This window comes from Micromesistius poutassou (assembly GCF_964030765.1).
Source record: "Micromesistius poutassou genome assembly, contig: SCAFFOLD_5742, whole genome shotgun sequence".
Classification (NCBI taxonomy): Eukaryota; Metazoa; Chordata; class Actinopteri; order Gadiformes; family Gadidae; genus Micromesistius; species Micromesistius poutassou.
The window spans coordinates 1-13610 of record NW_028179310.1 but is presented as its reverse complement, the minus strand read 5'-3'; the positions used below and the strand labels follow the sequence as shown (position 1 = coordinate 13610).

Genomic DNA, 13610 nt, shown 5'->3' with positions numbered 1-13610 from the left:
CCACACAGAACAACAATGCTGCAAGTCCCAAAGTATTTTGTATCAGATATTTTGACACCGATCCCGATGGTTAAATAAACACATATCATATGCATATCGTATCCGTTCGTTCTCATTATGCAGAGCGCTGTTTTGGTTTGAATATTAGTCTAGGATGGTCTGACCTCGACATCCACTCCAACCTCTTCTTGAACGTCACTTCAGCTCACTTCGTTATTCTAGAGGCCAGATGTATGGTGGTTGTGATGGACAAAAAGGCCAAACAAGTCAATTTGCGACTGGTCATGATTAGTGGGAGGCGGGCAGGGTGGCAGACAAGCTGTGGGAAATGATGTTCTCCTCGGCTGAAATGGCTGCCAGCCAGTGCACTCCACTGAGAGAGAGAAACCAGTAGCAGACATGGAGAGAGAGAGAGAGAGAGAGAGAGAGAGAGAGAGAGAGAGAGAGAGAGAGAGAGAGAGAGAGAGAGAGAGAGAGAGAGAGAGAGAGATGGAGAAGACACAACCCCGACCAAAACAACGTTGTCTGGTCTCTCTAGAACAGGACACGATTTCACACAGGAAATGGGCGAATTGTCTTTCTGCTGCTCACTCATGTGCCTGCGATCTGGCTGACCCGCTCAATCAGTCCCTCGCTCCCTTCTTGTCAGTCTCTCTAGTGCACTCTTCCTCCTCTGGGATCGGATTTGGAAGGCAAATGATGTCTGGCATGGGCTGAAATGTTTGGGCTGTGGGTCTTCATTCATGAAGAAAAGCATTCTGGGGTAAGAGCAAATCGGGGGGACATAATTAACTGGAGTTAACATGAGGACTGATATATATATATATATATATATACATACATACACACCACACTTTTTCTTGTGGACTACAAAATTCCCATTTGATACTATATTTATATATATATCTTTTTTCTTAACAACATAAATCTCAGTGTGGATTTAGCCATACAGCAGGTAGGTAAGCAGGGGCTTCAAACATTCAGTGTTCCATTGAGCTCTGGCTTAGTCACAAATCCAGGTGCTTGAATCAAAGTTACCAGACGATCATCTCTCCCGTTATTCTCACCCGAGAAGATGTCGTTGAGATTGTCCAGCTCCTCCTGCACCCTGAGGAGCAGGATGTCCTGCAGGATCTCCTGCTGGGCCGGGGCCTCCACCCCCAGGTGGTGTAGGTGGTGCCCCCTCATCCTCAGCAGCGCTCGGCCTGGGAGGACAGGAACACAACATTATATTATTTGATATAGTTGATTACAGAGTCAACCCTTACCTTGCTGACCCTGTGATGTGGTATACTGTGCATTTGGTTATAAAACAGTGTGAGGCCTTTGAATCTAATCTAAATGAATTAATAGATAAGCAATGCAGAAAAAAACAGTTTGTATTAAACATAGAAGACTTACTTGCAGACATTTACTTTTACTTTGAATTGTCAATTTGTATGGCTGGGGAGCAAAGGCTAGCTTCATTGCTAGTTGCTAAAGCCTAATTATCCGGGTGGAACTCACAAATCCGTCAGAATTGGCCAGTGGACCGATTCTTTGATGGATAATTGGACGCACTCCCTAACCTCTCAGAGAGAGAGAGAAAAGGACATTGGCTCCTCCTACCTGACACTGCGTGTTGCAGAAAGGCCGTCTGCAGCGTTCTCTGCTGACCCGGGAACTGCTGCTCCACCCACTCCAACACCTCCTGCACCGACCAGTCAGACACACGCTTCGACGATTCCATCCGCCCTGCTGCCGGGATCTCACCCCCAGCTTGCTGCCGCCTGCGTCCGGACAACAGAGAGTCAACCAGAGACGCCATCAGGAAAACCCATCCTCGCTGACCCCGTCTGTAATTAAATGCTGTTTCAGGTGTTTCTTCATTCTGGGGCAGGGCTGTCGGCTGCTGTTAGCCCCCCTGTAAATGTTTCTTCAATTCTGTTTCAATTACAGGGGTGTCGCATCAACTTATGCTTATTCAGCATCCCCATCAGACGATATTATGCCCTGCAATAGCATGTGTTTCACCTATAGAGGGAGACATCTATCGCGAAAAGTGGGGTTGGGATAACCACAACTCTATGGTGATGTAGGGTGGGGTGGGGTGATGTGGGGATTATATGCATACTCTGAATTCTCACCACAAATTCCACTGATGACATCTGGTGATCGTGATGGTAATGTGAAGATGATCGTCTCACACTCATGAATACATTTGTGAACCACTGATCTTCTAAGCTACTAATCTATCTCCATGTTGTTTACGATAAGAATGAACCACAATAAGTAGCAGGAAAGGCAAAGCGTGGAGACATTCACAGTCATATTATCCAAATAGTAGTCATTTGACATCCAAATCAAATGAACCCTCAGGGTTATTTATTGGCGTGGGTCTGTACCCGTTCTGCTATGCAGAGTCACAAGCAACGACACCAACTGGCACTGCAACAACAGCTATTTGACACAGAACTTTAATTTAAATCGACCCAAGATGCACTCTACAGCAAATATTTTCTCCACTGTTGAGTGACCCCATAAAAAACGTGGTGGCTCAAATCAAATTGCATGCCTCCTACGTTTTAGCCCTGAGCTAATTTACTTGGAAATATGTCTGGAGATATTGTGGAAGGCAGAGATTTTGACTTTGTCTTCAAAAGACCAGAATATAGAGTTCCCAACTTGGAGGGAACACATATAAACTATGGGCCAGAGGGTTTAAAAAAGGATGACGTTTAGTCTCACCAGCCAGACCTGGGAGTAAAAGCGTGACAGTTCTAGCCTGTTGTGTATAGCCTCCATAGACTGTCTAAAATGTTTTTTTTTGCCATTTTCTTCAGATTCCTCAAATCTTGGAAAAAGTTCCAGTAATGAGAGGGGGGAAGGGAGAAGGGAGGAAGGGAGTATTTGTGTGCTTCAAAGATGACATTAACAAATTATAAATAAAAACCATCATTTTCTCACAGCCATAAACCTCAGGGGTTACACTGCCCAAGGGAAGACTAAAAACAATGTCTCAACAGTTAACGTGACCTTTTCAGTGGCCTGAATCTTGTTATTGCTGCTATAAATATAGAAAGGTAATTTCCTGTGTTAATTAAAGAAGGACTATGATTGGCCAGGGCAGTTTAACAAGGTCCCATCGGCTGGATTGGCACACACACACACACACACACACACACAAAATGGAGACCTTTACAGCACGACTTGACAAGCATCAACTGGAGGGGGATGTTTTCATTCAGATTCTGTCGAATTGAGAGCTGAATAGTGAGTGAAAAACATCCTTCCGTTTTTATAACCTCCGCGTATTTTATAATTATTTTGAGTGTTAAGTGTTTTCAACAGTAGGCCTACCCCCCAGGAGAGTGAGAATGACTAAACCGTGTGTCCCTGGTATGTCGTTTCCACGAAGCAACACCCAATTGGCAGGACTTGTTTCCGACAATTAAAGTAAGTGTACCTCTCTTTGCCTCAGAGGAAGAGCGGAAGTGGTTTGTGCAGGAGGAGAGGCATTTGGAAAGATCTCACCATAACACAATAGCACCTGAGGCAGAATCTGACGGATATTAACATTTCAAATATCACTTCAACAACAATAACGGAACAAATATGAGCTTTTTTTATTGGTCTCATTTTGCTTTGCCTCAAACAACAATAGATTATGAAACACAGCAACAAGGCACTGGCAACGAGCTATGAGGCCTGGCCAAAACCATCACAGATCAGACTAAATAAATCTGTTCAATTCCGACACCTTGTGGCGATAATTAATAATAATTTACATTCGACTAAAATATAACTTAAATATAACTTAAAAAGTAGTCCTCTTTAGAACTACGGCGAATAACGTTAGCTCAGCTGTAGCTAATTAGTTTCTATGGCAACCACACAAGGCTGTATCTGATCACTAGTTTACTAACGTAGTTGCTACATTGTATCTCGCTTGCGAAACATGTATCGACTGACCCTCCGATAGATTTCCGACACATTTTAGAAACTTTTTTAAACAAGGTTTATTTTCACAATGGACCTCATGTTTAACATTTCTGTGATAGAAATAAAATACAAGCGGCGTATTGATCTACTATTTGATGACGCTGTGCTCAGTCAGCAGCAAGCCGGGTTAATGCCCTCCTCCCAGCCAATCACAGGGTTGCCAACTCTCACGCATTTGACGTGACACTCACGCTTTCAGCATCAATCTCACGCTGTCACGCACACGTAACCAAATATCACGCCAAAAAAAAAAAAAAACTACCGTGAATTTTCTGTTGATGACTTGACTAGACTAGACCACAGCGTATTGTTTTTAATGAAAGGGGAGGAGATTAAGACATCCCCTTACAACGTTCTCACAGCAGTATTCTCACATCCCCCCCCCCCCCCCCCCCCCACCCCCCTCAACAATTCAATTCGGTCAGATTTTACAGTCTCACTCCAGCCAAAAACCCAAAGTTGCAATGAAGAAAATGAACGAAGTAGAATAAACAATAAACAAATATGTTTGTACGGTTGAAGTCCAGAAGAACCTACCTCACGTTTGAGACCTTTTTTCCTGACCAAAAAAGATAACAGCCTACTAACGTCTGCCGGGCGGGTTCCCTCTGGTCTGTACCTGCCAAACCCTCCCAGGAGAACCCATAAGCTCCGCCCCCCAGTCACGGTGCGTCCTGCAGTCCGTCAGTCAACAGCGAACGCACCTTCTTCAGAATCCTAGTCTTAAGGCCTACGCTGTGCGTGTGTGTGTGTGTGTGTGTGTGTGTGTGTGTGTGTGTGTGTGTGTGTGTGTGTGTGTGTGTGTGTGTGTGTGTGTGTGTGTGTGTGTGTGTGTGTGTGTGTGTGTGATAAACGATTACAGCAGCCTTACAGCAACCCTTTTTTTGTATTATTATTAACTTCTTTTTTTTTTTTTACTTTGAATTGTACTTTTCCCAAGTAGGCCTATACTGCACTGACACCATATGTCCAGCAGAGGGAGCCTGTGTCTCCCAGTAGGAAAGTGCATAGCTTCCTTCTACTTATGCTCGATTTAGCGACCGTCCAAACACACACAGAGCAGATAAACGTGTACGCTGGATTTCGGAGATGTGGTCGTCACATGGTGGCATGAGCTAAACCCAAACGAGTGAGCCATATTCCTGCACTTAAAGCTTTGACTCTCGCTGCACATGAATCAGTAGTGAGGGTGTGAGTGAGGCTTCGCACCGTGCACAGTGCTCAGCTCTGCAAAGTCTCTCTGCCTTTTTGCTTCCCCCTCGAGGAAAGTTGAAATAAACTTTGATGACACTTTGACATTAACAGCTGACGGAGTGCGAGGAGTCGTTTTGGAGGCGAATGCGCAACTTTCTGGAGGAAATAATGAAAAAGTCGCACCTGTGATCATATCCAGGTGACAGCTGACAAGGTGAGGGATGGCGAGCTTTTAATAGCCACACGCATCTGTGCTGGAAAACCCTGACATTTCATTTTTATTGTTGAATTTTAACATTGGCTATTATGTGAATCTAATAAAAAAAACATCTAGCTTTGCTATAATTGTCCTGCTATACTTGTATGTCTTATTTTTCGTTTGAGACCTAATTACTGTTTTCTAAATCTGTTACGCGTATTATTTCAATTAGACCTGAAGGCCATATATGAAGCCAGTTAGTAGGTTTTCTACGTCACACGGGCACACAAATGCCCTTTCAATGGAGAGTCTGCGGGGGAAATGTACTGCTTTATGTTTCGGCGCTCATGGATTAAGTATCGTTCCTGTTAATTAAGCGGGAAATGGGTTAATGTGTGACATGGATGAGCTGTCATGGTATGTCTCTCCTCAATGGGTGACCACACACACTCAGTGCGTTAGCAGTGGATCCTGCATAGAAACTTGCGCCGCTCGGCTGTGACAGTGGTGGAGGCGACGAAGCAAGCGGGGACATCTATTTCGGTTTTTGTAGGAGCCTCTTTCTTCCCCTATTTGTAACGAGAGGTTCCTCCTATAGATCGTGTGTCTATTCAGAGCATATAGTGTGGCACCATGTGCAACAGTGTTTCAATACAACGCAGCCGAATTGTTTACTCGCTTCACCTTAGTGGTCACATAGTAAACCAAGCTCGATATAGAGTCTACGTCACAGGATTTGCACACTTTGTTTGGGTGCTTAGTGAAGTGCAAGTATTCCTTTCTTTAGTGGCATGATGGATTTAAGACATATCGTTCACATCGTAAATCAGCCAGACTTTAATAAGTTTCACGTTTTATAGAGACAACTCACTTCTCAGGGACACACATGCACGCACCATACACTCACACACTTGCATGGACACACACACACACGCACACACACACACACACACACACACACACACACACACACACACAGCAAGGCAAACAATGAAAGAGAAAGGCAGTGTCTTTGCAGATTAAATTGGCTCTGCCCAGCTTCAAGAGTAATATGTATACACACACACACACACACACACACACACACACACACACACACACACACACACACACACACACACACACACACACACACACACACACACAATGAAGAGTGCGAATTGGCTCTGTCTAGCCTCTAGAGTGGTCTAACTGTCAACCTGTCAAGCACCTCCTCGCCTATACACACACTTACACACACTAACACACACACACACACACACCCACAGCGCGTACCTAATGAGAAAGTCCAGAGTGAGTGCCTTTTAACGACTTTGTCAAACACTGGTCAGCTCTGCCTCTGCGTCTCACACACTTTCACATGCTGCGTCTCAAACGCTACCGTGCGTTTCGGTTGTCTGCGTGACATGACAAAGTTCTCAATTTTTTTTTTTTGCATGAATTTACCTGTCGCTCTGTACTGTTTTGTGTTACTTTTGCTCAACTAACTGCAGTTCGGGAGTTGTGTGTGTGTGTCTTTGCAGATTAAAAAATCAGTTGAGAGCAACAATGCAAAAGCACGTGGGAGCATGCATCATAGGCAACACAAACGCATGCACGCGCACATACACACACACACACACACACGCACACACAAGGATACTAGCCTTTATTTCCCACCTCTGGTTTAGGTTCATGTCAACGATGAGGCTGATACTAATGTTTCATGTAAACAAACCCCCCCCCCCCCCACCACCCACCCACCCACCTTCTCCTCCCCCTGCCCCCCCCCCCCCGCCCCCCAGCAGGCGACGGGATGGAGAACAAGGCCATGTACCTGAGCACGTACGAGGAGCGGGAGAGCGGCTCCATCTACGAGGACAGCTACGAGGGACAGAACCTCTCCAAACTACACCTGTGTGAGGATGATGGTGAGGAGGAGGAGGGGGAGGAGGAGGAGGAAGGGAGGAGGAGGAGGAGATGGAGGAAATGGAGGAGGTGGAGGAGATGGAGGTGGGAGGGGAGGAGGAGGAGGTGTAGGAGATGGAGGAGGTGGAGGAGGAGGGAGGGGAGGAGGAGGGAGGGTGAGGATGAGGTGGAGGAGGTGGAGAGAAGGGGGCCTGTGTGATGATGATGGTGAGGAGGAGGGAGGGAAGGAGGGGAAGGAGGTGGAGGAGGAGGGGAAGGATGTGGAGGAGGAGGGGGAGGAGGAGGAGAAGGGAGGGGAGGGGGCCTGTGTGACGATGATGGTGAGGAGGAGGAGCGATGGGAGGGGTGAGGAGGAAGAGGAGGTAGGGTAGGGGGGCAGTAAACCCTTACCTCCATAGAAGTTTATTTTGTCTCTAAGTATGTTGATAAGTTGTGTTTGCCTTGATGTGGGGATCAATATTAGATGAGATTATGATCATACATTCCAAGCGGACCAGACCCATAAGCTCAGAGCCGTTGTCGGCAACACCAATTGTTTGAATAATTGTGCCACCCAAAATAATCTCAATTGTGTGTGTGTGTGTGTGTGTGTGTGTGTGTGTGTGTGTGTGTGTGTGTGTGTGTGTGTGTGTGTGTGTGTGTGTGTGTGTGTGTGTGTGTGTGTGTGTGTGTGTGTGTGTGTGTGTGTGTGTGTGTGTGTGCGTGCGTGCGTGCGCGCGCGTGCGTTTGTGCATGCGTGTGTATGTGTGCGTGCGCGTGTGTGTGTGTGAGGAGATGGAGGGATCAGACAGGTGCACGTAGAAAAACAAAAACGTCCACAGACGATTCTCCAGTTTCCCCCAGCCGGTGGCTCTCTGTCTTCGGTGGGAAAAGGCTTAGCAGGATACTGACGGACGAATCCTCTAGACAATCTGTAAGAGAGGTTGCCTCATCCAAGCAGCGCGCCACACATGTTTGTCCCGGTTCTTCGCTCAACAAAGGCCTACTAATCCAAGTAAGGCGTGCCAAAAAAGGGGAGACAATAACCTTTTTTTTTTTAAGAAGGCTTTCCGCCCCTCAAACATGACGACCGTAAAACAAGCTCCCCTCAATAAAACGCAGATGTTTACACCATCTTAAAGCCATATAACCTCCACTTAATCTGCTAGAGACTCAATTTAAAAGTTGAGGTAACGCCAGGAGAGACTTTCCTGGGGTGAACATTCATCCCTGTGGCTGAACTGTGGTGGCGAGGCTAGGGCGGGTTTGTCCCGAAGGCTCAAGACTAATGAATAAATATAAAAAATACATAAGCATGTATCATCGCGACTTCCCTCGAGGGCATGGTGAGGGAACTGATCCGATATGTTGAAGATATTCTGTGGATAATAATGTAGCAATGGATGGCAGCGTCTGCAAATGTCCTGATGATCAATCTAACCCGACACTTTAATTTGAATTCCTCCTCTTTCTCCCCTGTAACTAGTTGTCGCTCCAACAGCCTGTGATTCTCTTTCGGCAGAAATAAAACCACATAAAACCCGTCAGTTCGGTTTGTCGGTTGAGAGTTTGGGTACTTTGGAGTTGAGTTTGTTTGCTCGTGTTTACCATTGAGAAACACTTCCAAGTCTCTCGTAATGGGCGCGCCACCATACACCGACGCAGTCAAATGTGTTTGTGTCTGCGATGAGTGTCCCTCGCTCGATATCGGGTGTGTGTACGATGCAGTGCCAGAAATCCCTCCTCACACTTGTTTGGTGTATAAACAGTTTAGAACTAATTGGGGTCTCAATGACGTGCTCATTTTGTCAAGTACAATTTCCCTCCCCCAAAAGTCATCAACACATTATAGACGTGCATGCACAACAGAACCGTGGGATAGCATCACACACATTCAACTTCCCAGGATCTGTGTAACTCACTGATAATTATCATGTTATTATATAGTATCTATTGGTGTCTATCCTGTTCCCTATGCTGTAAGGTATGCTATGCACTGACTGGCCCTCCCTATCTGGAACCACTTGTTTCTTGGAAGGCTGGCACATAAACAGGCGTTTTCTAGTTGCCCATTTTGATGTACACTATTTTCCCTATATTATGGTTCCAAAAAGGAATTTTAGTCTGTCATTATTCTCACATTATACTTTTAGGTTGATTGGTCGAGTTAACTCAGTCACCATGTTCCATGCACATTGGCTACACTAAACGGCCTGTTCTTTGGCGCCGGTTTAAATGTGACTTCATCGTTGTTCACCAACATTATTTCATTCTTTATATTTTTGATTATGTTTTTGGAAACGGGCTGTGAACTGAGAAATAAGAATTGTTTAGTACACGCACACAGTACACCTTATGCATCTCATGTCTTTAATAGTTTGCTCCGAGGCCTGGTATGTCCTTACTCCATACATTCCATCTGCCTGACACACATGTGCTTCACATGCACACGCACGCACGCACGCACACACACACACACACACACACACACACACACACACACACACACACACACACACACACACACACACACACACACACACACACACACACACACACACTTCGGAGCCAGCTGTGTTTGTCTTAGACTGGAAGAGAGTGTGTTCTGTAGGATGGGGTAGATCGACAGGGCGAGAGGAGAGAGAGAGGATCAGTTGCGTTCGGGTGTGGTTGTGGGTGTGGGTCGCGTGTGTGTGTTTGCAAGAGAGAGCCAAAGTGTCTGCATTTCTGACCTTATGCAGGTTCACATGTATGCAAATGTGTGTGTGTTATGTCTGATTTGTCTGGGTGTTGACTTTTTCTGTGAGTTAGAATCCACAAACCGTAATCCCTAATGTTAGTTTACGCACACACTCATAATCACACACCCTACCAGCAGTGTCAACCACGCAATGCCAGCTATACTGGCCAGCTCATTGGGAGCAGCAAGTGGTTGGGGGTTGGTTGTTTTGCTCAAAGGCACTCAAGGCAGAGGCCGGGATTGGAACAACAAACAGCATAAAAACAAGGCCAGACGCTCCAATAAAATGTCTTCATAGCCCTCCTATGAGTTTAATGCCAAGCACCGCCAGGTGGCCACCGACCTCCCCCCCCTCCACACACACACACACACACACACACAAACACCGTCACACCTGATGTCACAGCTCCATCATCTATGAGGCCTTGAAGACCCAGAGAGCGAGGTTAAGTGGTAGCTGAAGTTGTAGATCTTGCTCTTCTGCATACGTGTGGGTGTGTTTATACTGTGTGTGTGTGTGTGTGTGTGTGTGTGTGTGTGTGTGTGTGTGTGTGTGTGTGTGTGTGTGTGTGTGTGTGTGTGTGTGTGTGTGTGTGTGTGTGTGTGTGTGTGTGTGCGCGTGTGTGCATGTGCGTGTGTGTGTGTGTGTGTGCACGCGAGCGTGCGTGTGTGCTTTAGAGTGTAATGACGAATGACAACGTGAAAAGTGTTTTCCCCCTCCTGAGACAACTCATCACATTAAACCTCCCAAAAGGCACGTAAAATCTGCTCTCCTCTGTCCCAAAGAACACATAACTCACTTTAGTCATTCCAGAAAAACTATTTGTCTGGCTAGCATTCTCTCGCGCCGCGGTCAAGGAGCCCTGCGGCGTTATCAACCTCACAAAAGTACTGCTATCTTATAAATTCTGTTTTGATATGGGGGGATTCAAGAGACTGACTCTGCATATTTACCTTCATCCAAAGCGCCTTGGAGTGAAATCCGATACAGGTCATTGAAGAGCAGGTAGGGGGTAAGGCCGGGAATCGTGCACCAGGATGTCTACGGGTCAGTGGTGGACATTGAGGATCCGACCCAATGCCTTTGGGCTGGGAGCCCAAATCCCTAACCACAAGACTATCCTGCTCCCTCTTTATAGTGTTGGTGAACCCCCTGTTTCAGCTCGTGTTCCAAAACTATGGGATTTCTTTCCAAGCACCTCAGAGAAGGCCCTTCGAACGACCCGAAGAGAACACAAGGTTCAGGGCAGAGTAAAATGTTCAACATACTGAGAAAGACAAAAGGCAAAAACAAGCATTTTACACCTGTTTTCTCTTAACAACTTGACTCCTATTTGAGTAACAGGGACAAAACGTCATTGATTACTATGTTGAACTTGAACTGAAGACCAAATGTTTCTGGGTTCTGGGTTCACCAAAACACTTATTTACACGTATTTATTGTCGTTGTGTCACTGCTGTCCACCGCAGGCTCTGCAAGGCGGCGCAGGAAGCAGGAGCAGTGCTGCGGTCATCTCAACTCCCTCTCCGCCATCAAGTACGCCATCGTGTCCCTCTACATCCTGGTGCTGCTCACCATCTTCGGCCTCTGTCTGGCAGGTAGGATGCCGTGCGTGTGTGTGTGTGTGTGTGTGTGTGTGTTTATGTGTGTGTGGGGCTGCCTGTGGGTGTGTGACATGCCAAAAAAGCCTGTGATTGATGACAGTGGTGGGATTGCGTGTGGGGCAGTCGGCTAAACTAGCCAATGTTCCCTTGAGCCCACCGGCCGACTGACAGCATTTCCCCTAGATCATAATAAACTCTCACACACATATACACACACACACACACCTACACGTCCAGGAAGTCCCCTTGAAGGTTTTTTGTAAAATTATACACACTTATATTTAAATGGCGCTTTGTGACTGCAGTTTTATGTGGTTGTGGTTGTGGTCAAAGGCATTTTACGAACACGTTATTAAGTTGGAAAGCTACGGCCAGCTTAAGTGATTGTTTTGCTGCCTCAAGCAATACTTTTTTAAGGACCTATACTCTTATGAGTTTGATCCATGAAAGGTTGGTTGGCTATGGCAATAAGCTCCATATGGTATGCCCCTGGTAATATTCAAAGCACATTAGAGTTGTATTTCTGCAGGCCTAGATGTCATTCATTCAAAGTCCATTAAGTTGCACCCCAAAAAAAAGAAATACATTTTAAAGAAACTTTGATTGTGGACCCATACCCAGAGGGCCACATATGCCTTACTGTAATTGTTTGGATTCTAGCATTCCTCTCTCTCCTTGTTTTGCAACTACATTAAACAAACAACCCACCCACAAACCCAAACACTAATAATCAACCCTCATGAAACAGAGAATGTTGGCGAAAGTGAGCTTATACTTTACAATGCTCTGTGCAACATCCATATCTATACATGCCTTTTCATTCATCCATTTGTTCCCATTTTAATGTAAAGCGTAAAGCCTTTGGGACATCATTTGCTGAGGCATGATACCTGCACAGGGAGGCTGCCAGGCCCCTAATGGCTTATGCAATGGATGATGTGTGAAACTTAAGTGGGTCCGGCCCGTCTCTCTGTGTCTGTGTGTGTGTGTGTGTGTGTGTGTGTGTGTGTGTGTGTGTGTGTGTGTGTGTGTGTGTGTGTGTGTGTGTGTGTGTGTGTGTGTGTGTGTGTGTGTGTGTGTGTGTGTGTGTGTGTGTGTGTGTGTGTGGGAGAACAAAGTGAGACAGAGAGAGGTAGGATTACGTTGATGACAGCGTACACAGAATGAGGCATGACGTTGGTTTGGGCCCGTCTGTGCACTCACTGCAGCGTTCCCACACAGCTCTCTGTGGCCGCAGGAGGAATGAGGGGCCCCATTATGGCCCCTGACAACAGGTTGGCCCCTCCCTCACTGGGTTGGTGGACTGTAGTGGATTCACACTGGGTATGGGGGGTATGGGGGTCCATTTCCCTGAAATTTTACTTAAGTGACTCAAGCAAGATGCCCCTTGAGCAGAGTCAGCGAGTTTGAGGTCATTGTTTTATATTTGTTCATAGAGTTCAGTGACTGAAATGTAGTTTTGTTTGGAGTTTGGAAACTGAACTTTTGCTGTGATGGAAATAGGAGCTATATCAGTTGGTCTACGGGCCTTCGCCGCCATCCTACTTTTATGTACAGAAAACGTACAAACATTTTAAATAGTAATGGAAATTAGAGACTAAATGGGCTAAGCCATAATGAACAAATGCCATTAATGGTTAGTTATTATTGTTGATCAAATAAGCAAGCAGCTGTCTCTAAAACAAAGCTAACCATTAAGGTTTCTGTGTTGGGATTTCCTGTGACCACATTGCACTCTTGGACCATGACAGCTCCAATGTCCTCGTCAGTGGATCTTTCACTCTCTCTTTCTGCGGCAGATGTGAAAAAAATATAGATCTGGACCAGAACTGTAAAAACAAACTTGTTGAAGACACGTTTCCAAGAAATATAATTAGAAACAAATGTTGACTTGTGTGAGGGAGGTCTTTTTGTCACAGTTGTGGTTGTGTTAAAGGGTGAGAGTGCTACATGGAAACTCCCATTAAGATCTGTGCGTTATGGAAATGGGCTCAAGCTGTTATT

The 13610-nt window shown here is 45.8% G+C and overlaps 1 protein-coding gene and 1 pseudogene across 3 annotated transcripts; one reads left to right on the top strand and one right to left on the bottom strand.

The window, feature by feature from the left end:
- Positions 1-1067: 1067 nt before the first annotated feature.
- Positions 1068-1729, bottom strand: LOC311372932 (sterile alpha motif domain-containing protein 12 pseudogene; annotated as a pseudogene). Its single transcript has 2 exons — positions 1609-1729; positions 1068-1205 (listed from the first exon to the last, which is right to left on the bottom strand). The product of its transcript is annotated as a sterile alpha motif domain-containing protein 12 pseudogene (transcript).
- A 3453-nt stretch (positions 1730-5182) lies between these two features.
- LOC311372930 (scavenger receptor class A member 5-like) lies at positions 5183-11775 on the top strand. Of its 2 annotated transcripts, none has more exons than XM_084489850.1 (3): positions 5183-5389; positions 7162-7284; positions 11472-11775. In XM_084489850.1, exons 2-3 carry the CDS (start codon positions 7170-7172, stop codon positions 11735-11737), a joined length of 381 nt encoding a protein of 126 aa, XP_084345976.1. In that variant the 5' UTR covers positions 5183-5389; positions 7162-7169; the 3' UTR covers positions 11738-11775. The 2 variants fall into 2 exon arrangements, with proteins under 2 accessions (XP_084345976.1, XP_084345975.1); XM_084489849.1 differs by having other exon boundaries at positions 7159-7284.
- Positions 11776-13610: the final 1835 nt, after the last annotated feature.